The 27321-nt window shown below is 41.2% G+C and overlaps 2 protein-coding genes across 7 annotated transcripts in view; one reads left to right on the forward strand and one right to left on the reverse strand.

Moving 5' to 3' along the window:
• The first annotated feature begins 2025 nt into the window (after window positions 1-2025).
• Window positions 2026-11413, forward strand: LOC100701524 (fibulin-7-like). Its single transcript, XM_005449259.3, has 7 exons — window positions 2026-2164; window positions 4238-4388; window positions 4834-5004; window positions 5084-5344; window positions 5515-5652; window positions 5749-5884; window positions 10027-11413. The coding sequence occupies exons 1-7, from the start codon at window positions 2063-2065 to the stop codon at window positions 10385-10387; spliced, it is 1320 nt and encodes a 439-aa protein (XP_005449316.1). The 5' UTR covers window positions 2026-2062; the 3' UTR covers window positions 10388-11413.
• Window positions 11414-15184: 3771 nt separating this feature from the next.
• LOC100701796 (Golgi apparatus protein 1) overlaps window positions 15185-27321 on the reverse strand; it is a 36092-nt gene continuing 23955 nt past the window's right edge. For 2 of the 6 annotated variants that reach the window (XM_019360857.2, XM_019360855.2), the window contains 13 exons: window positions 26607-26720; window positions 26353-26441; window positions 24290-24407; window positions 23494-23586; window positions 22900-23037; window positions 22305-22428; window positions 21601-21743; window positions 20796-20906; window positions 20044-20151; window positions 19576-19696; window positions 19149-19255; window positions 18453-18616; window positions 15185-17727 (listed from right to left, as the gene is read on the reverse strand). In XM_019360857.2, the coding sequence (XP_019216402.1) occupies window positions 17664-17727; window positions 18453-18616; window positions 19149-19255; window positions 19576-19696; window positions 20044-20151; window positions 20796-20906; window positions 21601-21743; window positions 22305-22428; window positions 22900-23037; window positions 23494-23586; window positions 24290-24407; window positions 26353-26441; window positions 26607-26720 (1494 nt within the window). In that variant the 3' untranslated portion in view covers window positions 15185-17663. Of the gene's footprint in view, window positions 18617-19148; window positions 19256-19575; window positions 19697-20043; window positions 20152-20795; window positions 20907-21600; window positions 21744-22304; window positions 22429-22899; window positions 23038-23493; window positions 23587-24289; window positions 24408-26352; window positions 26442-26606; window positions 26721-27321 lie in introns of all 6 variants that reach the window. The other 4 variants (XM_005449260.4, XM_005449262.4, XM_019360856.2 and 1 more) reach the window with 3 other exon arrangements.

Here is a 27321-nt window from a genome sequence, read left to right on the forward strand (position 1 = left end):
TTGTTTGTGGTGTTCAGTAAAGATTTAGGATAACTTACCTTTTTTCACCACATTTAACTTTGTCTCACTCTTCTTCTCTTTACTTTTTGCCATATAGTGTGACCAAGGTGGATCCTCATATTAAACAATTAGGAGAACGATATCTTGTCACAGAGAAAGGAGCTAAAAAAATATATTTTTTAACTAATATGAAAAAACTGCGGGACAGCTCTAAAGCCGATAAAAAGATGAAGTATTATTTTGATAATTATAAGAATCAAGCTGTTCTAGAAAAGTCCCAGAATAAAAGCATGTATTTCCTGTGGTGTCAGAAATATAACACTTTGATGGTGTTGCATGATGATGGCACTAGTATGAGGACTGCATCATTTGTTCTAGTCGAAAATCCCTACATCTGTTTAGTTTTTAGAAGTTTAAGATTATAATGCTTAAGAACTGAAGTCACAGGATCACAAAACACCTAAAAGACAGACATGGTGTAAAAAAAATTACATAACAACAACTCTCCACTCAGATGCTGTTTTGTGAGAGCAATCCAGAAAACCAATGAAATTAATATTTTAACAATTTCTTTCTGTAAAAAAAAAAAAATCTGTTAAATTTTTAAAATCTGGAAAGAAAAGATGACAATATGAGCTTTTTACTTCATTCCCGTGAGTGTTTCACAGCTCCACCTGTTTTCCAGGAGGTCTGAGGCTGTCTTTGGTGATATCTCGCTGATGAGGAAAGCACAATCTGATATCTCCATGTCGGTGTTGTTCCCGGATAATCAAACTTAATGTTGGTCCACATTCCGCATTGCAAGTGACCACTCACATTTCTGTGATGTCATACTTTTGTGATGTGGAAACACCATTACGCCACACACTAAACCCTAACCCAAAGCGCTTAACCCTAACTATAGCCCTATAACCCTAACCATAATCACATCCCAACCCCCAGCCCCAACCCTAACAGCCTTTTATTTTCAATGTTTTCCTGAGTGGACATTGGCTGTTTGTGTTTTTGTTTTTTACACATCACAGAACTATGATATCATAACAATATGGTCACTTGCAATGCTGAACTTGGACCAACATTAATTATGATAATTTTAGACATGTTAAAAATCAAAATGTGCTTCGTTTTGTTTTTTCCAATAATCTTCCACAAAGACGGTTTATAGCTGTGCAAATGGTTCTTTTGTGTTTTTACCAAATGTGTGAAAGAGTGTGTGTCCCTCTGCACTCACTGCACATGAAATTCCAGGCTCTTCAAGGAAATTCAAGGCCTTGTTTGATGGGGTCTGGTTCAATCATCTTTTTTATTTGTTTCCAATTAAACGTTATAATTCCAAATTCAGCAGATGTGTTTTTCCTTTTGGGGATTTTCATGTGTTTAGAGTGCTGTATAGGAGATTATAGTGTGCATGCATACTCTGCCATTATCATACCTTATATATGACTCTGAGTTTAAGTTGAAGTTTGGACTTGTAGCAGCTGCAGGGTCTTTTCTAAAATCTCTTCCAGGATCTCTACACCTCTTTTTTTTCTCCTTCTGAGTGGAGGATAACCGAGGCGGGGGCTTCAGCCTCAGATATCGCTGCCTTGTCATTTAGGGGCAACATGACATTATGCTGCAACAAGGCAAGTTTGGGGTTTCAAAAAAAAAAGTGGGGCTTTATGGTGACTGTAATTGGAGCAGGAGCCACATTCCTGAGCTGGAGAGCGAATCTGAAATAGTCCCCAACAACGGGGGATGATTAAAAGACACCACTGCCAGCTGACTTCTCCTTATAATTTGAGTCTATTTCTGGATTTGCTGATGGTTTATAAAAAAAAAGAAAAGAAGGGACAGCATGTTCCAGATGTGGGCCCTCCTTCTTCTTCTTCTCCTCCTCCTCTGGCTTCAGCTTCCACCTCCAACATGTCTGACAGGGAGGTGGGTGGAGGTGAAGGTGGAGGTGGAGGGAGGGTTGTGAGGGAGCGCAGGAGAAATTTGGCAAGTGCCCTCGAAAAGAAAGAGCAGGAGAAGAGATGGTTCAGTTCTGAGGACGCAGCAGAGGAGCTGAAGACGGATCATCATGAGGATGGAGCTTTTATCCAGGATGAAGGCTGCTGGGGTCGTTACGCTGATGATGATGATGATGATCAGCCTTCATCAGATTTATTCTTCTTCTGCTCAGGTTAGTACCAGTGTCTGACTTGGTCATGCTTTTATTAAAAAATAGGAAAAACATGAAATCATATATATTTGGACCAAAGGTCTCATAAGACTAATTCAATGTAATGAATGTTAAGGAAAAAAATTACGACTATTTTTCTGGTTAAATAAAAAACATTAGAATAGTTCTTATCGTGTTTGCATTTTACTTTTATAGCTTTTAGGCTATAACACTTTCATGTTCCCAGTCTTGGAAATGATATTCCTGAAAAATATTTTTTTTCATCCCCTAAAGCTAAAATAATGCATTAGAACTATGTTTAAAATATAAGCTGACCCCTCTGTAAGTAGTAGGGCACTGAAAAAATGATTTTTGATCCTCATAATTATGAAGGAACAATTTTGAGTAAAATGCAAATGAAATATATGAAATCAAAAGTTCATATAAAGTTCAAATAAAAAGATCATTAAGCAAAATGAAGTAAATTTAATTTGGCCAGGTTCCATTATTTATTTATTTTTACATTGTATTCATGTAACAAAATTACATGGTAGATTTACATGTAATCTAATTACTTAAGTCAGCATTTTGGGTCTAAATGTTTTTTGAGTAAAAGTTGAGATCAAAATGATTTTATATCCAAGTTTTATTTCTTAGAGAGCCAAAAAAGTTGGAACATGATCTCATCATGAGAAAAATCATGATCGTTTTTTAATTAAAAATATATTTCAGATTATTCATTGACACATAGTGCAGTTCCACACACTACGATTATAGATATACAAAAAAAATCTATTTAGCTCCGTAAATTTGGCCATATAATGTTCATAATCATCTTCTCTTGCCTGACCAGAGAGCTTCAAGCATGGCTGATATTTTTAGATTCTTCTATGCTTAATGCAAACATCAACTCGTTTTTCAAACTGAATTAAACATTTATGCAGACAGTCATTGCTGATGTTGACAGCTCGGTCTCCAACTACAACTGAGCAGTTTTCAAGAATCCAGTTTTCAAACCTGAAGGCAAAGAGCAGCAGGGCCACATGTTCATCATTTTCTCAGCGTCTGTAATATTCAGATGTTTCTGAGTCAGAACATTCAGCAGAAATGACCTGAACTGGAATTTCAGGCACCACAAACACACATCTTCTCACTGTAGCTTTGTGTGCTTCAAAAAATTAAGATCAAGTTGAAGATTCATCTTTCTGACATGTTGGAGAAGATCCAGCTAGAAGCAGAAAGTTTAAGAGGACACATTAGGAGTTCTGCTGAGAGCAGCTGCAATGAAAACAGTGCAAAGGTGCACAGGAGCATGACCTTGAATTTGATTCAGGTAAATTTAAATCAAGTGGAGCTCTTTCAACTTTTTAATCTTGTGTAACGTTAAATAATGTCCAAAAAACTACAATTAAAAAAAAATTCAATAACTATGACACACGCTTAGCCCTGGTCAAATCAATCAAAGCGCAGGAACGAATTCTTGTTTTTATTGTCGTTAGAGTTCGATTACTCACACCAACACCAAAGTCTGTTTAAATACATAGCAGCTGCAGCTCAGCACGCAGAGCTCAGGTTCACCCTCCTTAGTCTTCAGTGCCTGTAAGAAACCAAAGGAACGCCTCCAAACACTGAAAACACAAACCACAAGTTGGCTGTGTGGCAGCAGTGCCGAGTTAAGCTGTGTTTCAACAGTGATTGTGAGGTGAGCGGCCGCTTCTGGTTCAGTTTTCACCCAGGCTTAACTGCAGCTCTGAAAAACCTCACCTCTGTGTGCAGACCTCACACCTGCAAACAGAATGTGATGGTCCTCTTCTGCCTCTAGCCAAACAAATTATTACAACCTTGGAAAAACTTAATGTTTTCATCATAATTTGGGCCTAAAGATAGAATTAATAGTAATTAATGAATATTTATTGTGACAGGAGTCATTTAGAAGTATAAACCCACATCCAACGTGGACATTTGAGCTTGAGTCAGCTCATGGTTTTGGAGTTCTGGCCCCAGAACTTACTCGGCTTATTATAAAAGTGCCAAAAAGACAAAGATTAGATGGAGGGAGGCCTTCTCTAACCGTTCCTCATCCCACCCCCACAGGAGTGTCCACCCACCCACGATCTGCTGAACTCGCTGCGGCAGGTGGAGAAGATGCTGGCAGTCCATGAGACGTCCTACCAGCAGGGCCTGCGCTCCCTAAAGAAGAAGATTAGTGTTCTGCACAACAGCACCATGGCCGTCTTTAAAATCGGTAAGAATAAATAGTAAAAGTGGGAGAAGTTTTTGGTGTAGTGTCCCAGTGGTGGGGCATGGTTTATGGCGCAGCTGCAGGGGAGGCTGACACACCGGAGCTCCATCATCACGCCTCCCCTGCATCCCGGGACCTGAGGTTGTTGTTGTGTGTGTGTGGGACGCAGATGAAAAGCTGCAGCCGTGTGTGGACAGAACCAGTAACCAAATAAAGAGTGTAATGAGCGAACTATGAGCGGTCCTGTCTGTCATTCGTGTGGCACGGTCCCCATCAGGAAAAGGTGGAGACTGTCATCAATGGCAGGACTTAGTATAAGACAAAAACATCTGGGGAATAACCTGGTGCCTGTTCCAGATGACCACAGGGTTTGAGCTGGTGTATAACTTTTCTGAGGCCCAGCAGGTGGATTAAGATGATCTCAGAATGTAAATGTTTTGCCTTCCAGCATCCTGCCCCAAACCGGATCCCCCCGCTCACGGCCGCAGACTGGGCAGGGTGTTTGGCATCGGACACGAGGTCCACTTCCTGTGCAAGTCCGGCTACGAGCTGATTGGTCCTCGGACCCGAGTGTGTCTGGAGTCTCTGAAGTGGAGCGGTCAGCAGCCCATGTGCAGACGTGAGTCTCCGGAGGTCAATCACAGTTCTGCTTCAAAGTTTTGTGCTTCTGTTTTTTTAAACCTGGTTTTTCTTTTCAGGCCTCAACAGCACCGCCAACTCCCTCCCCTCCTTCTCTCCCGCTTCTCCCTCCTCCTCCACCTCCTCTTCATCATCATTTCCTGCTTCTGCTGCTCTGTCAGCATCCTCTTCAGCAACTTCACTTTCTCACCAATCACCCACGTCATCCTCTCCCTCCTCTTCAGTACGACCCTCTCACTGCACGCACTTCCTGGGCTCCACCCGCTGCACCTGTGACGTGGGCTTCACCATATCAGGCCGTGACAACAACATCTGCACAGGTGATCATTCTGTACCAATAACCACCACATAATGAAATGCTGATCATTCTCAGCAGTTAAAGAAATCTCTTTTTAATATTTTCACTTGAGAACCAAAATTGTTGGACGTAAATTTTCTTTCAATCAACCGATCGATTAATCAACTAGAATTTTGTTTGTCTCCGTTTCAGATATAGACGAGTGCCATCTGTTTCCTCTCGGTCAGCCCGGCCGGCTCTGCGTCCATCAGTGCGTGAACACACCCGGCAGCTTCCACTGCATCTGTCCGTCCGGCTACGACCTGACGAGAGACGGCCGTGGCTGCACAGGTCAGAGTTCAGAGGTCATCCTGTTCTATTTGGGGAATGTTTAAGATATCTGCGCCCTTGTAGTTGTACCTCTCACCTTTGACCTTCCACATTCAGACATTGATGAGTGTGAAAACCGGATGCACAACTGCACAGCAGACCAGCTGTGTGTAAACACCTACGGAGGTTTCCAGTGTGTCACGGTGGAGTGTCCTCGCATGAAAAACGCAACGTACATCAAAACATCGTCCATGTAAGAGTACTTACCGCCCTTTTTCTCCTCAACCTTCCCCTGAGCTGTTCTCTTCTATCTTACCTTCTGTGTCCTGTTTGTGTCTCCATATCTCCACATAAACTTTTAGTTTGTACAGTCTGAAAGTTTGCAAATCTTACTATTTACTTTAAAGGCAAACAGTCTGAATATCCAGTTTGCGGCTCACTTTTCACACTTTCAGCACTACTTGGCAAGTAGTTTGTGATGGTTTACAGACAAGCTGGCATCTTCCATGCAAACTACTGGTGACCGAGGCAACCTGCCAACCGCCTAAGCAATAATAAGGAGGTTTTTGGTACAGCACCAAATACCTGTTTGCAACCAGTTTCAAGCAACTCCCAACAACCACTCAGCAGTGGGTTGAGGACTAGACCCTTTTTCTTATCAACCGATGGTTGCCAAATGATTGCCAACCAGCCTCTAAGTCTGTGTGAGTGGGACTCACTAATATTGACTTGAATAAAGAAAGATTAGAGCGTGATTTGATCCCAAAAACAAAAACATCGGTCCCATCGGTCAAAAATCAGTCCACATGCTGTTTGAGGCAATCCAGAGAGTTGCAAAACATCTGGAAACTTATCCAAGTTCTGTGGACTTTGTGTATTTGTCCAACAACTGTGAATGAAAACAAAACTCTGAGCCTGAATTTGAAACTAGCGAACAAGCAGTTAAAAGAATGACTGCCCTGAACTACACTCAATTTAAATCACACATCGCGAGTGCAATTAAACGGCACCCAGAAACACGAAGACACAATCAAAACCATAAACCTGTCACCTCAGAAGAAAAAGAATCAGACATAAAGTCAATGACAGGGACAGCGATAAAGAAATATTTGACAAACAATGACCTCAACCTCACAGTTAACCACTTCCCTTCTCCACCCATCTCTTAGCTCTGGCAGAAACTGGGCTGAGAGTCAGGCTGAGGTTTGGCCTTACATGAACTGCTGAGTTTTCAGGCTCCAGTTAGCTGATCGGTCAAGAACCATGAAACATGTTTACAGCACTGGACGTGTTTACCACAGCAGATTATTTAAGTACTTTTTAAATCTTTTCCACACCTGGAATCACGGGGATGCCAAACTGCATTCCCCCAGTCAAACCCAAGAAACTGCAAAGCAAATACAGTAAATACAGTAACTGCATGAAAAGCAAATAATGTATTTATTACACATCAAAGCGCTGGGTTGATAGTGAGGAGAATCATATTTATGAGGATTGATCTGATCACTTCTTTGTGGGGAAAACCACCTAAAGAAAAAATAAACTATTGGGAGAACGTATTGTAAAAGCTCCCCATCATTCATCTTCCATTTGAAAGAGGATGTCAAAGGCATATAATCTGAGCGAGCCTTTTGTTGGACACGCTAGCTAAAGTGGGACTTGGATAAAGATGATTTAGCAAGCCACAAATTCAAGACAAACGTTTGCAGAAAACAGCTGTTGTATCATCTGTTTCCTGTGTTTTGGTCACAAAAAACTCAGGGTGTTTGGCTTAGTTCAAGGGTTCTCCAAAATGTTTTCTGAGAAGATGTGCAGTGGAAACTTTACTCTGAAGTATTAAAACTATAAACTTTTAACACATCAATTAAAAACTAAGAATCATTTGGCATAAGACTAGAACAACTGGCAGCAGAGGAAGGAAAGAAGACTGTATGTAGTGAAATTCCTCACATTAGTGCCATCACAAAAGAATTTCTGACTTTGATACAAAACCTTTGAAAAATATCAACACTTGATACCATTTTACAAATGGGTCAAATATTAATATTAACAAAAGCCTCTTGAGGTAGAATCGTGTTTAAAGTATATATTTTTTTAAGATTTGCATGATTCACAGTTCAAAATAAACCTTTCATTCATTCATGCTCTGTCTGAAATGAGCTGTTTTAAGTCACCCCAGCCCCCAACCGGTCGCAGAAGATGGCCCCGCCCCTTCCTGAGGCTATTCCTGCTTGAGGTTCCTTCCTGTCAAAAAGGAGTTTTTCCTTCCCACTGTCGCCAAAGCACTTGCTCATAGGGTCATATGATTGTTGGTGTTTTCTCTGTATGTATTATTGTACGGTCTTTACCTTTACAATATAAAGCACATTGAGGCGACTGTTTTTGTGATTTGGCGCTGTATAAAAAATATAATTGAAATTTGTAAAATTGAACTCCAGGCAATCATCTTTTTTCTGATTGGCTGTCCCTCATAGTAAAGGTTTTAAACTGCATGTATGGTTGTGGGTTCTGTAACTGAGATGACCATATGAAGGATAACCTCTCTCTGACCACTTAGAGAAAAAAATGTACATAAAAACTGTGAGCTTAGAGGTGGTCCATGTTTCAGAACATCTGAGCTTATGGCTCACAGAGGTTACTTGTACATATACTGAGTTATTATCACTCAACTTTTGTTATGTTTAATATGAACGTTCACTACTGGGACAGAAGATATATGACAGATATCACTAACATTCAGCGATGTATGTTACCAGTCCAAAAAACACTGTCCCAAACCTAACTCTGAATCTGGGAGAGTGCAGAGTACGCCTGCACTCTCTCCAGCATATAACAAACAAAATCATGTGTTCACTTTCAGTGTTTGTATCAATTTCTGAGAAAAGCAGGTCCTTACCAGTGAGTACAAGAGCAGGGTATCATTTCAGGAGACTAGGATCATTTCAGGATTTTAACAGATTACTCTGGGGATGACTAAACAATCATGGCGTCTCTGGAGAACCATAAACAATCAGACTGGATTCTACTGTAGAGGAGACAGGAAGTCGATGAGGATGAAGAATACATGAATGCGTTCCAGACCGCAACCACACTTTGTTGGAGATGTAGAAGAAGTTTTTGACCCAAGACTGACCTCAGATGTTGTTTTGCTAACTATGACTCACAAGCTCACCATGAAGTATAGCTTTATGTGGTATGAGGCATTAGCATGCTGAAGCTAATCAGATTAAATTGGATTAAAATATATTTAAGTCACAGAGTGGATGATGAATATAAAAGCATTTTACAGGAAGTGAAAAGAGTAATTCAAATCCAATGGGTGCCCTCAAAGGAGTCATCACAAAGACAAAACGATAGCTTGAAAAGTTTAACAATTAATGTTCTCTAACTAATAATCTGCACTTCTCTCAAATTACAGATAAATCACCCTTTTCAGATCATGTCAAGCATCCAAACAGGTTTCTTGCCGAGGTTTCTCTCTCTCTCTTTCTAATCTTCATTTCTTGTCTGGTTTGTTGCATCAGCTAACTTATCCCTTCAGTGATGCTCCACTAACATGTTTCACAGCTGGAGTTCATTTTGCAAAATCTGAATGCCAAAAAGTCCACTGCTTAAAAAAATTAAAGGAACACTTTTTTATTAGAATATAGCACCAAGTCGTTCTGTGATATGGATGTGGTCAGTTAAGAAACAGCTGGTTGTTGATCAGTGTCAGTTGCTTTGGTGTTAAAAGTTAACAACGGGTGCAGTAGAGAGGCAACCGTGAGAAAACTCAAAAACAGGAATGGTTTAGCTTGAGGCGATACCTGGATGCACAGAGGTTTCACAGGGGATGTGACTCCTTCAGGAAGGCACATGAGTACATTCCACTTTTTTCAGATCTCCTGGGTTTTTTTAAGTGCTATATAAATAAAATTGATTTGATTTTGAACTTTGAATTTTTTAAGCAGTGCATGTGAATGTATGAGGTCTTGGTTGTTTACTAATAGGCCACATTCAGGCTTAGGAACGGTGGACTCTTTATGATTGTAATAACCCTTCAGGTGTGAGATGAAATCACAGGGTCCAGGTAGTGCTTTAAAAGTAGACGCTATTCTGTAAGCTGTCTGGACAGGTCCAAAAAGATGGTCTGGCCCGTTTTAGAAAATGTTTTTGATCACACGTTAGTTAGTTGTACTTCTGTAATTGAGTATGTCGAAATCTTCTTCTTCAATTTTCTTCCATTTGCCCAATTCAGTGCTGCTGAGGGCAGCTGAAGCCCTGAGGCCTCTGTCTGCTGTTTGTTGTACTCGTTCATCTTAGAGTCAGGACAGTCTGGCCAGTTGTTCCATAACAATGACTAAAACTTGTGAATAACTAAAAACCAATAATGTTTCCCTCTTTGTGCTCCTTCAGGCGGTGTGAGAGGAACCCGTGCATGCTGGGAGACAAGGCATGCACTCAGGCACCAAACTCCATCTCCTTCCACTTCCTCTCTGTAGTGTCCAACATGTCCGCCCCGCGCATCCTCTTTCGGGTGTCTGCCGCTCGCGTGCTGGGAGACACGCTGCGATTCGGCCTCGCAGGTGATCGCGGCCGGGGCCACTTTAGTGTGCAGCGCTCGGGCAGACAGACGGGCACCCTCCTCCTGGTGACGCCCATCAAGGGGCCGGCCACGCTAGAGGCCGAGGTGGAGATGAGCGAGCTGGAGCACAACACCCTGCTGGGCCGCTACCTCACCAAGGTCACCCTGTTCGTGTCTCCGTACGAGTTTTAGAAAGGAGTGATGACGGTTACCCGGAGTTTGTAGAAGGAGATAACCTGAACTCTGACTGTACTGATGAAGATGTTTCAGGGCAGGATGAAGAGTGGATGTGGAACCACCGAGTGTTTTTGACCTCTTTGTAGGTGACTCACTGTAATTTTCAACTTCTTTTTAAAAATATGAATTTTGTATATAGAGCGTAACGTGGTCAGATTCACGTAGACCTAATATTTAGTGTTTAGGATTTTGAAGTGGGCCTGCTCTGCCTCATTTTCTTTGCATATATATATGTAATATGTTGTTTTTGAACATAACCAGATAAGTTTCAGATAATGAGGTCAGCACATATAGAAGTAAACCTCGTGAGACAAAAGCTCAGGCTTCACAAAGTTGTTTTTTTCTACTGTTGAAATTATGTCACCGAGAGAGGATATTCCTAATATGGTCATCTTAAGCCCCTCAAACACTTTTGTTTTCGTGAAGGACAGCCAATCAGAGGGAGTTGCCTTAATAAGAAAGTATTTTTTTTCATAAAGACCCTTTACTCTGTTGGGTCCCACCCAGCATCGCATCCTTCAATTTGACGTATATTTTAAATTATTTTATACTGAAAGACAATCTTTAAAAAAAACAAAAAAAAAAAAACACACATTCTAAATAATCTAATGTTTGTTACATGTTCGTTTTTAAGAGTCTGTCCTCTTCTAGCTACCAAAGTGACTTCTGTAGAAAGCTAACACTAACTTGGACTCAGATTGCTAGGATGCTACGCTACACTGGCGCTACTTAGTGCACCATGCTAAGTATTCATGTTAGAGTACAACCTGTACATTCTCTTTGGGTTTAGTTCATATTAAAAGGTTTAATACTGCCTTTTAAACTCATGTTTACACCAAACCTACCTTCAGTCATACAGAGCTACTCTAGTGGATGCCGTCATTAACACATGGAGCCGGAAATGAGGAGAATCAGTGACCTTTGAAGCAAAACAAAAGTCAGCGAACTGGAGCACAAATTCAGCCAAACCAGTTAATTAAAGGTTGCGCAAATTACATGTTTGAGAAAGTGCTTCCATCACCTCTGAAAAACTACAGGTCAAAGTTCATGTCACTTTAAATTTGGCTAACACATCTATAGAGAATGCACGGATGTGTCACCCAAATTTGTTTTTTATGTTTAAAACTGTGGTTATTGTTTTCCAGTTCATTCACAAACAACGCATCCATTCAACCATCCATCATTTTATTTACTGGGTGGTTGAGCTAAATGAACACTGCAAAGGTTTCTGTAACATGTCCAAACATCTGAAGCTGATATCATCACTTATTCAGAGGTTTCTCAAACTCTGTAAGAAAAATGAAGCATTTTGTGTTTTAATATTTTCTTGTCCTGAGGATGTTGTGGATTTCTCTCTTCAGTGTGTTCTCCCCATGAAAACAGTGACTCTGTTTCCTAACTTTAACCACATGATAGCAACCTTGACTTCAGCGATGACAAACTATAAACCTCAACCTTTACTCGTGAGCAGAAATCAAACAACTTCTGGGAACCAGCTGTGTGCAGGAGATAAGAAACTTTTATCCACCATTTGAACAAGTTAAAAAAATTGCAGGAACAAGTTCATTATCTTGTTCTCAGGAGGTATTGATGTGATTTTGTTTTTAATTATTGCACAGGGTAATTGTATTGTTGGTATTGTTGGTATTCTCTTGTGACAAATGAGAACATCTGGAACGAGATATTGTCTTTTGGGAACAAGTTAATTAAGTGTTCCCTTCATAAAACATTTTGGGGCTCTGTAGGACCATAAGAATTTATCCAACATAATGAAGAAAATGTCATTTTACCCCAAACATTAACACAGCTTAGCACATCCAACCATCTGTAAATTGTCTAAGCAATTGTTTTATTTGATTTTTCAATTATTCAAATACTTAGAAGAGTATTTAACCCTGTAACGTCAAGTGTATCGTATTTGATACATGAGTTTTTGAGACATCATCAGTGTGACGATTTTTGTCCCTAAATAAATTGCCCCAAAATGCTGGATATAGAAAAAATGTTATAAAGCACATATATGCAATTTTCTTGCAATTATTTCATGATTCAGGCTTTGCAGGGTTATACGGGAATCATATGATTTACCTGATGATAACGTCATGAGAGATACTTGTACACTGTGGCTGTGCATGACTCAGCATTTTCCCTCTCTGTATTAAAATTTCAGTCTTTGCTCATACATGTCTGCAAACTTTGTATTATTATTTTCCCCAAACTACAGAATAAACATATTTACCTCGACATCATGTCAGCCTTTAACATGTGCCGAGTTAAAAGCTGTAAATAATGCTGGAAGGTGTGTTTTTTGTCTCGAAATGTTAAAATCATAATCTGTAGTTTGTCTTTTGTGCAGTCTGTGACTTCCACATGTTTCGGTCTGCAGGGCTGAAGAATTTAACACGGCTCTGTGAGACGGCCCGAAGCCTCCACGGGTCAGACAGAACACATAAAAACAGGCAGGACAAACGCAGACATGTATGTTTACCCTGCATGCCTGCAGAGACAGTCTCACAGAGTACAGACGGAGAGCACAGATGTTATCAGCCCCATTCACACCATGAGACAAAGGGAATATCATGATGGAATACAACATTCACTGCATTTGATTATTTTCCCTTCTTTAGTTTAATTGGAATCACTTCATACTTTCACATCTTTAACTACTTTGTTGTGGTCTCAGCTCAGTAGCGTATCAAAAACACCCCAGAAATATGTAGGCGGTTTTAAAGGTCTCATTTATTCAAAGCAGTTGGTTATTGTAGTTTTAGCCAGTTTAATGCAAAGATGAGGAAATGCTCGGTAAATTGAGAAAATACGTAAATCACATTTATCGTCCTCCTGGAAATTCTGTTAGTCTTTGCAGCAACGGCCAGACGAATGCACCACGAATCAAAACACCGCCAAGCACAAGAGTCACGCACCTTACATCAGCCAGATTTGTTCAGCAGAGTTTTAGAAAAGATACCAGTGTTTCAGGAAAAGTGGACCACCACTGAGAACTCAAACCTGTGTCAGGGAGGGATACCAGGCAGACACAAGTTAAGACTATCACGCTTATTCACATCCCACTTAGACCTTTATGCTCTTTACTTCCAGGTTCATCTGCAGGATAGAGTTAGGCACTCAAAATACTTAGTTTTCATGGTTCAGGTACATCCATGTTCGCCTAAAACGTTGTCCTACCTAACAAAACTTAGTGTGAAAGTCAGAAGAAAACTGTTCTTAGGGGAAGTAAAGATCTACTCTCAGTTGTGAGAGTGTATCAAAGCACCCAGATGTGTTCGTTCAGGCCTTCACTCTGCACACACAGGTGATGTCACCCAGTACTCAGTTTGGACAGTGCTTGTGTCCCCCACAGTTTGAAGGGAAAACAGGTGGATTCATGGCTGCATCGATGTTGGATGCTCCGGCTTTTGTGCACCATTTCATTCTGTGAGTGAAGTTCTATTGTTCTGGATAATGGAGCCAGTGCTGTTCACAAATAGAAGCAGGAGAGACCAGAGTGAAAAACACTGGAGCCGCAGGCTGCAGAGGGGAAGCCAGATTACAGCAAAATGCCTAAAACAATGGTGGGCTGTAACGTAAAAGGTACTGTGTGTGATTTAGTTTGCACAACCGCAAAACATGTCCTTTAATTCAGAGGAAGTTTCACTGCATTCATTCACGTTTTGGGGCTTAAATTTGTACTGCATTGTGCTGCGAGCAACCGAGAGATTCTATAGTTGGAGATGAGAGCGAAGCCACAGCACTGCAACTGTCTGCATGTTGATGTTTGAGGCCACTGACGTGATTTTGCTTGAGACCTGCAGTCCGATAATGAAAGACGCCACCACTTGGTTTACGTTGATTCCTTTTGTATTTGCCCACTGCAAACTTAAACTTTCACCCCAAGAAGACAGTTTTAGTCTCAAGAGGCTTTATCTCCCCGAGGCAGTGTGGTATATAAAGTGTTTTTAATGATGTGCCTGGTTAAACAAACACCACCACAAACAGCTCTACCTTGTGGTACAAATTGGAACTACATGAAAGTACAGCCCAATCCTCACTTGGCTTGAGCTGCTGTCTCTTCCAACACCACACACAGATGTTTTTTAGACAGCGGTTTCTTAAGATGAGAACTTTTAACCTTTTAAATTGAAATTGGGATATATTTTTTTTTAAGTTTAAAAAAGAAGATGAGCTGAAGACCTGCAAACGGATGTGAAAACAAAGAAAAGTTTTACCATAATTACCTAAAAAAAATAGTAAACTTATTTCCTAAATGTAAGGGTCTGTTTAGAAAACATTTTAACCTTACTTATTGACGCCACACAAATATCACTTCAGAAACCAAAATCCATTTTTAACAATTCTCAATTTTTCCATACTATAAAAGCAGACAGCGCAAAGAAAATGAGTCCTACAAGCTCACCAAGCGTGAGTATCTTTTTGGAGTAACTGGCACTGGTAAAAAGAATATTTCATATATGCAATCACAGTGATTATGGGCTCTGTCACAGAAGAAGATACATGGACACCCGCTCTGGCTCCTGTTCATTTACATCCAGATGTCAGGCACACAAATACCTCACTGCAGAAACAAACATCTGTCCTGCTTGGAATCAAACATTTCCTCAAAGTTCATATGGATGCACAAAAAAAAGCACTAAATATTTTAGTGCTGGTCTCAAGTATTACCACGTGTACAGATATTACATTTCACAATGTAAACTCTGGTTGAGCTGGATTTGAAATAAAGAGACAGTGGAGTAGAAACCTTGCAGACTTTATTATTATTATTAACAAACTGTCCAATTTTTCATCTGTACAACAACAACAAAAGAAAAAAAAGTGGACAAAGAAAACAAACCAATCAGGAGCTCAATGGATTCAAACAAACAAGAGTTTTACAAAAAGATCTTTATCGTTACAACACAGACCGCACAGCTTCCCGCTCCTTCACACGGTTAAATACGCCCACACGTCACCCTCTGTTGGGTGCAACAGGTCGTCTGGGATGTCCTGTACAGCGGGACGGCGGTTAGGCACACTTTGATTTAAAAACAAACAAAAATCTGATGGAAAAAAGGCATTTCAATGAAGCAGAACGTCTCATTTACAAGCAGGGAGGGCAGCGCTCGCATGCCAAGCTTCAACAGTTAGAAAGAAGGGGAACGGTACACGTAGTTTACAGTAAGTTATTGTCACTCAGTATCGTACACGTACACGTGATCGGCTCACGCAGGGAGAGGAGAGGCCCTCGATTTAGTGTTTGCTCACACGAGTTTATATGAGACTGAACGCCTGCTCCAAGATCGACCTGCAGGCTGAGCGTCGCAAACACACCCTCCGAGCAATCCGTCCTCTTCTACAGAACCAGAGACCATATATAAAAACTGGATGCAGCCACCATGATGTCACTTTTGTTTTCTGGCATTTTGAAATATCAAGTGTTTTTGCTTTTTCAGAGGCAGAAGTGACCGTATCTGAACGAGAGGGGAGAGTTATAAACCGTGTGGGTGTGCATAGCCTGCCAGTTAGTGTTAAAGGTAACATTTGTAACACTTTCACCACCAGGGGGCAGAATTCTACCAGGGGGTGTACTGAAATGTTTCTGCCTTCCCTTAAGAGACTAAGAACATGTTTTTAATCTCTTGCCTTGTTGCACCATCTTGTGGTAAAAACTGGTATGCGCCTGGCAATATCTCGTGTTTTGTTTCATGCTGTTGAGACAAGTAACTTTACAGTAACAGATTAATTAGTGGCAAGTAACAAGCGAAAAAATAAAGACAACACCACGATTACTAAAGCAGAGACTTGTTGGACGGTTTGTTAGGAGAATTAACTGCACACCAAGCCATATTCATTATCATCATCATCATCATCATCATCATCATCATCATCATCAAAGGAAAAGACACCCGAAACATTCCAGAGCTCAGTGATTCCAATTAGTTGCCAGTGTTGGCACACCCTCAAAGCACCCACACTCCTAACTTTAAGTCTTCACAAAGTCGGACCAGGTGAGCTATGAATGAATTTACCCCGTGTGCAGTTGTGAAAGAGAAACCATCTACAGAGACCAAAATGATTTTTGTAACAAGCTTTTTTATTTCTGTGTTAACCTTGAACATTTTGACCTGGGAGTCTAGGCAACTGACTGATGCTGGAGTCGGCCTCAAGTGGACATTGGCGGAACTGCATTTTGCTGCTCGACACTGCCTCAGGTGAACCTACACAACTTCTATTGAACTGATGGATGTTCGTGTTAAAATTTCTAATGTTTCTAATAATGAGGCCAGTGTATGTACAATAACTGGAAAGCTCGGGCTTCAGACTGCTCTAGATCCTGGATGTGTATGATGTCATAGAGAGGATATCCTTAATATGGTCATCTCAGGCACAGAAGCCTCACCCCATCTGCTCCTCAGACCTCTTGCTTAGGAGAAACAGTCAACCAGTAGGAAGCAAATAAAGATTATTTGTCAAGCCCAAGAATAAAAACACGGAGCTGGAAGCATGCAGCATTTCAAAATCTGCACTGTCCCAACGTGAAAATCCACCAGCTCCTGGAGGAGTTCGACACCTGGAGGTGTTCACACCTTTGCTGCCTCCCCCCCCCGCCCCTGCCTCTCCTCTCCCTGCTCCCACCCCCACTGCAGGAAGAAGATAGTCTCACTGGAGAAAAGGCAACCAGAGAACATTCAAATCATAGATGGAAAAAAAAAAAAAAAAAAAAATTAGTAAACAAATAAATAAGGCTATGACAAAACAATATATTTATAGATATAAAAAAAGAACGAAAAATGTGCAATGATTCCAGTATCATCTTTACACAAAAATGTTCACATCTCTATAGTAATCTAGAATTGTTTGTTTTTTGTCTTTATTTTTTTCCTGCATTACTTCTCAGCTTTTTCGTACCAACCAGCACAAAACCGACAGCCACTCTGCGCGGCGATGGGCAGCAATCAAAACGTCTGGTTTCCACCCCAGTCTGAGCAGAGTCTGATGTTTAAAAAAAAAAAAAAAGATCCCACCCAAGATGGCAATGATGGGAGGTGGACACACACGGTGCATTTATGACACAGGCTGGGGAAAATAAGACACCGGATTGCTGAAGTTTCTCCTTCATCTGGAGAAAAAAAACAACAAAAAAAACAAGTAAAATAACTACAAGTGATTCCGGTTGTAGCGAGCCGGCCAAAGTGTGTGAGGTGCAACTCTGTGTGTCCCCACCCTCGCCTCTTTATCTGTGGCTCGGTCGAGGGCTGGCTGGCACCGCCCACTTGGCAGTCCCTTGGCGATAAAATCTAATATGAATCAGCACAAAAAAAGGAGGAGGAAAAAAAAAGGTGTAACAAACTCCAAAAACCTGTTTAAGCAGAAGGAGAAAAAGAATCTGGCGGCATAAAGACAGTTTGGATCTCACACACACCTTCACAGCAACACACACTCGCAACTCACACACACACACACACACACACACACACCTTCACAGCAACACACACTCTTATCAATAAAATACTGGAGTCATTAAACTGCTCTATTACACATGAGCATTTACCCACCCTGCATTCTACACATTTACACCTATGCATTTCATTTTTTCCCACCACCTTGACTTCTAACCGTTGACCTCTGACCCTACATCCTTACCGATTCCCCTCCCTATCCTTGCCCCCTTAAACCAACAGCAAAAAGAGAAAGAGTTAAAAAACAAACAAAAAAAAAAAACTCCAGATATATCAGATAACGTGTGAAAATCTCTGAATGACAGCTCAGGATGAGAAAGAAAAAGAAAAAGCTCAGGTGGAGGGAATTGCTGATCATGCCCGCTTCCACTGTAGGATTGTGGGTAATGTCATTCCCACATAGATGCCCCCAGCTGTCATGTGAGAGAGGGTGAAAAAGCTTGTAGAAGGAAAGTAAAGATGATGCAGTGGACTTTAAGGAGCATCAGGGGGTAAATGGCGAGGAGGTCCTTTTCAGTTGCGGTCGTTTCTTATGTCCTGACCCCAGAGGGGGCGGAGTCTACCTGTCCTTCAGCTCCTGAGTGACTCGCTTGGTGAACCTGCCGCAGAGCAGCCCCATCATGAAGAGCAGCGCCACACCGGCACAGATCACAGTCAGGATGTAGTTCTTGGACGGCGACGTCATCACCTGCATGGCCAAGTCCCCAAGTCCCTCAGCAGGCGCCACCTGGTGGGCGGCAGAGAGAAAGACAACGTTCATTTAAAAGCCAGGAAAAATAAAAGCACCTTTGAACTTCTGTGCAAATTACTTATTCAAAAATATTTCAATAAAAAATGAAAATGTGTTCAATTGCCCAATTATAAAGTAAAAGCATGTTGAATCAATTTCAAAATATAAGTCTCTTAAAACTGACTTAAAAAGGTCAAAGGCGACAACTTCAGGTTTAACTTGTGTTTTCAGGTTTAAACCTAAAGCTGGTTTTAACGACCACTACCATGGCAACTTATGCTGCAGACCTAACTTACTCTGGAAAAGGGAATGTTGAGGATAACAGAGCAAGACATACAAAATCACCACCAGTCAGAGCTCTGGAAAATAGCACCCCCACTCTTGGAAGATCCTGTGATAGATTAAGTGAAGCCAAATCAAGTAACGCGATCCTGGTTATGCTGAACTTGATTGATAGCACCTGCAGACCTCCGCCCTCCTCAAATGTGTTTACGTGTGTCACAGGTGTTTCCCTGCTCGGTGCGTGTACCTTGGCAGCGTAGCTCCACATATCAATGCGATCCTGAAGTCTCTTCTTGCACTCGGGCTGCAGACGAATACGTTTGTCCTGCAGCGCTTCCATCAGGCACGACATTTCTAATGTGATACAAAACTTCCATTAGATATAAATAAACGTAAAGACAAACAGGATTTAAAAAGGTTCTTGGACCTGTGAAAGATTTGGACGTGGATTGTAGTTTATGTGTTTTGCAGAAGAAGCAGTTTGTTTGCGCTACCTTTTTCTCTGCATGATTAAAAATAAATAAAACAACATTAATTTTGCTGACTCCTGCAATGCAAAGTTTGCCCTTCTTTTGTTCTGACGACCTCCGAATAGCAGCCAGTCACGGAAATAAAAACTGTGACGTTTGTTTTTCATGTCTAAGTCACATGACTTCTGAGTGAGTTTGACTTACGGCGTCCTTTGCCGGGTGGGATGGCAGCACAGTGGTGTTTGATGTCCAGAGCGCAGGCCGTGTGAAGGACGGGGTCGACGTAGATGTCCGCTTTACTCTCCTTCAGCATGTTCAACACCTCCTGCGGGGTCAGAGTGGGAGAGGAGGGAGGGGGTGAGGAGGAGCAGAAATGTGTTGTTTGAAGAGCTTCTAGAAAGAAAGGATCATGAGAGTTGATTCTGTAGTGCAATTCCTCCTTTTCTTTATAAAAGATTCATTTAAACATTGATGCCAGAAAAGAGCCACAGTTACATCACTAACTCAAAGAGGTGCGCTTGATTTCTATTATAAGAATAAAAGTTCGGAAATGAAAATGAAACCATAAAAGAAACGATTACTTTGCATCTACCGCTGGAAGCTGAACCTGAAATCCAAATAATGGTCTGTTTGTCTGAGTGGTCAGTGAAGGCAGCGGTGAGCTTGTTTTACCTTCTTACATCCTTCCTTCTTGAGCTTCAGCAGGTTGATTTTTAGACATTCCTCCACCTGTCCTGTCTGCTCCTGAGCTGCTGCCTCCTCTGTACACAGACTGGAGATCTGCAAACACACAATAATCAATAAAAAGCCATTAATGCTGTCAGAGCCCCTCTGAGCTCCTGCCTGCTCACTGCGAGTCACATTCTGAATTCTCAGCAGCTTTTCAATAATCCATATTTTTAAACTCTGATATTTCTCTCTTAAACCTGTTGCCTCAGTCACGTTCCAGTCATCGTTTATTCGACATCTTCTGACAGAACGAAGCGTAGGAGCGGCACATGTGCATAAAAGAGATTCATATTTTTACTCTTTGTGTTCAATTTTAGCACTTATGTTGTTTTCATGAAACTATTTGGCTGCTTTTTTCTCCCCAGACTTGCATGCATGCCTTCAAATGTAAAGGTGCACAGGAAGGTCACATCCATGTTTCCCCCTCTAAATGATCCAAAAGAACCCAGGAGCAGGTAGAACCTAAACTACCACTGATATCTGTGCAGTAATTATTACCAAGCAGCTGGCACCTCCTGCTGGAGACATGACTACATCACAGTGAATGTCAGCTGATTCCAGCTTTTTATTCCTAAATATTTACCAATAAAAATAACTATGACGTCTGTGCTCTGACATAAAATGAAAACCTGAGTTAGGATGGAGTGATGGGAAGAATAAACCGTGTGCGTGTGTGAAAGTGAAGAGCAGCAAACCTCTTCTGCACATTGGATCTGCAGCTGAGGGTCCAGTCTGTAGTCCAACGCCGACTCCTGCAGGATGACCCGGATCTGATCCTCGCAGTCAGGAGACAAACGCTGCCCCCCCCACACACACAAATAAACTTTTATTCCACAAATAACTCATTCACCATCTACAGGCAGACTCACCAACACTTCTCATCTTATTATGATTAATTAAAAGTTGTGTGTATAGAGTGCAACACTCCATAGCTGGTGCTTCTTTTCTATGTAAATGAAGTCTGCTCTTGTTGAGCTTGCAGATCGGGGGTTGCTCAAATTAAACATGTCTGAAGTTTCAAATAAATTATTCAGCAGCCAGAAGCGCCGAGTCTTTTGTCTTCTCTGGGATCTTAATGATCTCAGACAATCAGGACATGTCAGAAATAATGTCACAGGCATAGAGGTTCTTCAAACCTTCTGTTTACAATGGGCAACCAATAAGAAGAAAGCTGATTTAAGGGGGAGGGACTTAAACAGCTTTTCTCAATCAGAGGGTGAACTGAGGAGCTGCACTAAAGCTGCCTCATTAGGGTCAAAGAATAAAAGTACAGACCTGGAAATGAGCAGAATAACCCCCGACCCAACTATTCTTAGCTGTAAGTGTACGACCAACATCTAACAGATGAAACAAATAAATTACAGTTTCATATTTGTTGAAATAAAATCTGTTTGAACGTTTTTGCTCAGTGAAGCAGCGTCCCGAGAGCCAATAGAAAAACCTGGATGTGAGGTGTGAAACTAAACACTGTGGTTTGGTAAAGTCAGCCGTGGCTCTCACCTGGTCAGCGTATTTAAGTTTAAGGCAGGAGATGACCTGACCCTCCAGCTCGGTTTCATCCTTGGCCTTTTTTAGGATGGAGTCACAGAACTTTGGGATGTCGGCTTTGCAGGCTTTCCTCAGCACCGGGTTCAACCTGTAGTCTGGAAACAAACGCATAATAGATGAAAATCTGATCTCATACTAACAAGCAAGGCTTCATCTGTTCTCTCACCTCGGCTTATTTAGACTTGAGTTGCTTTATTCTTATTAATTTTTCCCATTTCGTTTAGCTCTGTTTTATTGAATTACTCTACTGTATTTCATCTATAATGTTTTATTAGCGGTGTTTGATATTTTCACTGTTATAATGCAGCAATTCTTGCTCCACTGTGTGCATAGATGCGCACTCACAGCAAGACAGAGCAGGAAGGAGAATCCAGAGAGACTATAAAGACTCACAATGAGCTGAAATGAGACTGGTGCAAATAATTTAGGTCAAATAAAATAATAATTGGTATTTGTTTTGGCTGTACTGTTTATTCTTTTACTAATAAATGGGAAATCTGTAAATTTAGATTCTTGGAGGTATAACAAAAAAACAAAAAACATGTAAATGACTGAGTCACAGTCTCCTCTTTGTCTCGTGTTTGATCTCATAGCCCTGTTAAAAGAAACAGTGAGCCTGTGTGTGTGTGTGTGTGTGTGTGTGTGTGTGTGTGTACCTGTGTTCTGGGTGATCTGTCGCTTGGTTATCATCTGCTTGCATTTGGGATCCATCATCTCGCTGTTCTTGTTCTGCTTCAAACACTGAAGAACGTTCTTCCCATCCGACTCTGTACAGAAGCGCTGAACACAAACAGTTCGTTACATTCGGCTCCATCACAATAACAAACATCAAACACTCGTGGACCCACAATTAAAGAAGCGCCCACACCCCGAGGCCCATTTTTAACCAAAAGAAACCCTCTGAGGGGCCACTGACACCAGAGGATAAGATAACGAGTCTGTGATATTTCTGGTCATTTGATGAAAAACTGTTTTATTCTTCGTTAAATTACGAAACAGCACAGAGAAGATGGAGGATAAGCATTCGCGATGGGCACAGACAAACACCATCATAACCCAGAAACAAGATGCTGATGATGAAAAGACTTCAGCTAAGACAACGTCTGAGATGATCCATCCACAACATGAGGTTAGCCATTAACACGCTGCTACATGGTTTGAATTACTCGCTAAGAAATAGTCCTGATCCTAAGATTCATGTCCACAATTCAGAGTGAAGGAAACTGATCTTGTTTTTCTTTTATTGCTTACTCTGATCATGTTCTTGCAGACTCTCATCAGCTGATAGTCCAGTTCAGAATCAACCATCTCCACCTCCTGCAGCTTGAAGACCTTCTGGTGGCATCGCGGCAAAAGCTGACGCTTGTTCTCCTTCAGACACTCGATAACCTGCAGAGATGAACCCAATAGAGAAATACATGAATAAATAAATCTTTTTTTGTACAGTTCAGACTGTTTAAAAATTTTCTTCAACTTCTTACATTCATACATTGAGTTTTACTGATTTCCCAAAAAAGTTAAAGGTAAAATCTACTGGCAGTAAAATTATTTTAGGTTTTAAAGCTGCCGGCTCCTCCTTCATTCATTCAGTGTTAAGGAAACACTTGTCTGCACTGTGGCGGCGGTGGTTAAAGTTTGGTTCTAATATGGTGCACAGAGTGTTTACAGCTTGTTTTTAAAAATATCAGAAGGGCGTACGGCAAAGATAATGTTCTAGGTTCAACTCAGGAGGATCCTTCATACTCATTAGCCATCATCTGTGCTGAATTACTGTGGAGAGAGTGAGAGTGTGTGTGTGTGTGTGTGTGTGTGTGTGTGTGTGTGTGTGTGTGCGCGCGCGCTGACCTGTGCATTCCCAAAGGCCACGTTCTGACACAGCTTGTTGATGTCCGTCTTGCAGGAGTCGTACAGCTCCGGTTCCAGACGGATGTCCTCTGACTGCAGACGTTTGAGGCAGATTTAGAGAATTTAAAGGAAACACAGACACAACATAAAAACTTTAAAGATATGAAGGATCTCTGCTCGCTTTATGATGCTACTTTTTACTCCAGGATTGGAAAAGTGAATGGAACATAAACTAGATCTGCTCATCTCAGTTTACTTTATTTACATTTCAATACGCATCTACTGACATCAGGGTATCAACGTGTTATTTTATCTTAATGTTTTGGCTTCTTAAGTCTTTGTTCTGCATGTTTTCTATCATTATATATTGCAGTTTTGTTTTCTTAACACTTTTTCCAACCATTACTTTATATTTCATTTCTTTTTAACTGCTTCTAGACCATTTTTCTTCACTTTCTTGTGTCTTATTGGGTTTGTCAGTCATGTGTGATGTGCTGCACAAAAAGGTGTTATAAAACTGCAGCTGCTGTTCCTGTGAACTGGAATCATTTCCACATGCATTCTGATAAAGAAATATATTATAACTGTTTTTACAAACACGGGTTAAATCTCTTAAATCTCTTTTATAAACTCACAGAAAACCAAGCATGTTTAGCCTAAAAATAAAGGTTCTAAAATCATTTCTTTTAACATCATGTTGGGCTGTTTCATACGTTTCTGGGCGGTATCTCGCTAACTGACAGCAAACCTGAGGACGTTACACTGCCCGACTGTGACAGAGAGCAAGCGAACATACCATCTCCACCTCCTCCACCCGCAGCTGTTTACGACACTTGACAGACACTCGCTGCTCCTTGGCGTCCTGCAGGGTGTCGTTTCTCACGGTGGTGCTGAGGCAGATCACGACGTCCACCCTGACAACGACAGGAAGTCACAGGTTCACCCGACCAGTCGGATTCAGTATTAACAACACAGGACGACACGACGCAGTGCGAGCGAAACTTTGGCCATGCTTCATATTAATCGCCACCTACTAGAGCAGCAGATGAGAAAAAAGTAAGGAAAAGAAGAAAGTGTCCAATTTAAAGTTTTAATTTGTTAAAAAAGAAGTAGAGAGATCTGTCTTAGAATAAACTGCAGAGTAACAGCGAAGCTTGATTAAGCAAATTACACCAAATACGTTTTTGGGGGAAACCACAGCTGGACAGACAGAGTGGAGTTTAGTGGCCAGCATGGGTGTGAATTTGTCCAACCCAAAGCTTTCACAACAAGTTACAGCTACGTGTTGTAGCTGTGTACTGTCACCAGGGGGCAGTGTCAACACATTTAGAACAACAGTTGGTAAAGTGGGCTTCAACAGCTTCAAAGTGAAACAGAGGGGTAAATAATTAGTTGTCCACTGCAGCTGCTGCCTGTACTTCTCTTACTGCTTCTTTCATCTTTAAAAAGGTGCAGTCGGTCATTTTCTGAGTTCATTTAATAGGAAAAATATACATTAATGTCCAATTCCAAGTGTCCAAGATCCACCGATCTTACATACACTCGTTCTACAGCCTCCTCCAGAGTGAATAGACAGCAGTTGATGTAAACAGCGAACTGGCAGCTGGCACTCACTACAGATGAATGGCAGCCAAAGCTATTTGTCCTAGAGCAGCCACTGTAACTAGACTACGCACTTCAATCGGGAGGACTAAGATAGCAGAGTTCAGTTAGCTGCAATCTGAAATCTGACATCTAGTGGTGAAATTTTCCCCCCTCGGTGAACTTCCTGTTGAAGCCCACTTTTCAACCTATATTGTATGTAGAAAAAAAACACAGACCTATGCAACAGACACTGAAGTGGGTCTGCAAATCCAGCACTATGTTCAGATTATCCTGTCTAAAACCCATCTTTCAATATTAACTGCAGACCCCTGCTGGCCTGCAGCATGTCTGCCATGTGACAGAGGTGAGAAGATCCAGTGAGCAACAGACTGCTTGAGAGACCCTCAGTGATGTGAAGACATAAACTGCAGGAAACCAGTAAAGATCTATCCACAGGTTCACACTTGCAAACCTTAAAGGCTCTTTTTTCATCATCATGACTTGAGCATTATGATTTATCACAAAAGCAAAAGCTTTGGAGCAAAAAAAGTAACCAAAACCAGAAGTGGCAATAAAATCCAGCTGACGGCATAAACATACGTCACTGTATTTAGTTTTCACAGACATCAAATGGACGCGAGTATCATCATCACCACAAGACACCAAATAGACCATAACTAATTATGCAATGCAGTTAAATGGCTCCAATGCATAGAATAAAGATCTCTGTGAATGTAGCATGGAGTATAAGGAGCTTTGAGTGGTCAACACCACTGCAAAAATATACATTTCCACCAACTGTAGTGTTATAATCTTAAGTTTCTACAACATTTACATTCTCAAACCCAGAAACAACAACTTAGAAGTGATCACAGAGCAGTGCTGGGTGTGGTTCTAAGGCTCGTGAATCCAGATAATTTCCTTTAAAAAATATCCTACATCATATTGTGAAACTGTCCTCAGTGTTTGGACTGCTGGATGGAAAAAGGCTGCTGGCAGCTCACAGTATAATTCAGCCATCGGTCACACTCTGAAACACAGTGAGCTGGAAACCTCAGCAGGGCTAACAGGACTGTGAGTATCTGACTGGACACCACTAACACAAACACCTAAAAAATTGACACTATGTTTAGAAAAAAAAAAAAAAAAAACCCAGTCAGACAGTAGATTCATATTTTATGGTCACATGTCCAGTCAACTGTTGGAAATACTGGTGCTTTTTGTATTTGCGATAACTTCTATGGCTGATTTTGCTCAATTCTGCGTGTGTCTTACTTCTTCTTGATGTTGGGACACAGTTTGAGGACGTCTTCCTTGCAGGCTGTCTTGAACTTGTAGGAGAAACGGAAATCTTTAACCTGAATCTGTGGACGGGCAGAAGGGCAGTCAGAGCAGTTGGTTATTACTGAATTCAAGAAGCTGCAGAAATATTACAGCATTTTTAAACTGATAAGATTTTGCATAACAAAACATTAGGAGCTCATTCTTCTTCTACTCCTGCCCCAACACATTTCCATTAGTCTGCTCACCAGCTGGAAGTGTGTCACTCCCACGGCACACTTCTCATTCATCTCCTTCTGGTGTTTGTTCTGAACCAAACAATCCATCAGATCACCAGAGTCGATCTGGTTATCAGCCACCTCCTGCCAGGCGGACAGAGAGAAAGAGAAGGAAGACCGAAATCAGCAACAACTTCCTCTGAAATATGTTGAAGCTGACAAAAGTAATCAACATGCTGTATTTAGCAGAAGATGCTTTGAAAGAGCTGTGAAAAATGTGCTTCACCTCTAAAGTGCCTTAATAATTTCCTGCACACTGCATAAATGCAAGATGGTTCAAGTGAGTTAAAAGATAAAAGTCACCTTCTTATTCATCTGATCAAAAATAACCTGTGACGAGAACTGGTTCATGAGCATTTTAGCAAAGTTCAGCGAGCTCTTCGTGTTGAGCCAGCTTTGGCCAAACACAGAAACTTTGAAATTTTGTTTTGTGGTCAAGAACTTAGACCACACATGGGAAAACCCAGGTCAGGGACCATCTCAGTCCAGCCCCCAACATCCTAAAAACAAACAAATAACCCCTTTAAGAAGTCAAAAGTTGTAACTTCAGGGGGGCACAAAAGGAGAAGCACATATATATTAATAAACCAGAGAACACATCTGTGGCGACAAATAAGAGGGGAGGTTTGGAATTGACTGTCTCACAACTGTGAAAAGATTAACCTACTGGAAGGAAAACATGAGC

The sequence above is a fragment of the Oreochromis niloticus genome, linkage group LG7, assembly GCF_001858045.2.
Source record: "Oreochromis niloticus isolate F11D_XX linkage group LG7, O_niloticus_UMD_NMBU, whole genome shotgun sequence".
In the NCBI taxonomy this organism is placed as follows: Eukaryota; Metazoa; Chordata; class Actinopteri; order Cichliformes; family Cichlidae; genus Oreochromis; species Oreochromis niloticus.

Coding starts and splice junctions, on each gene's coding strand:
- LOC100701524 (XM_005449259.3), top strand. CDS start 2,063: ATGAGGATGGAGCTTTTATCCAGGATGAAGGCTGCTGGGGTCGTTACG. Junction 5,653..5,748: donor AGACGGCCGTGGCTGCACAG/GTCAGAGTTCAG, acceptor TTCCACATTCAG/ACATTGATGAGTGTGAAAAC. Junction 5,885..10,026: donor TACATCAAAACATCGTCCAT/GTAAGAGTACTT, acceptor GTGCTCCTTCAG/GCGGTGTGAGAGGAACCCGT.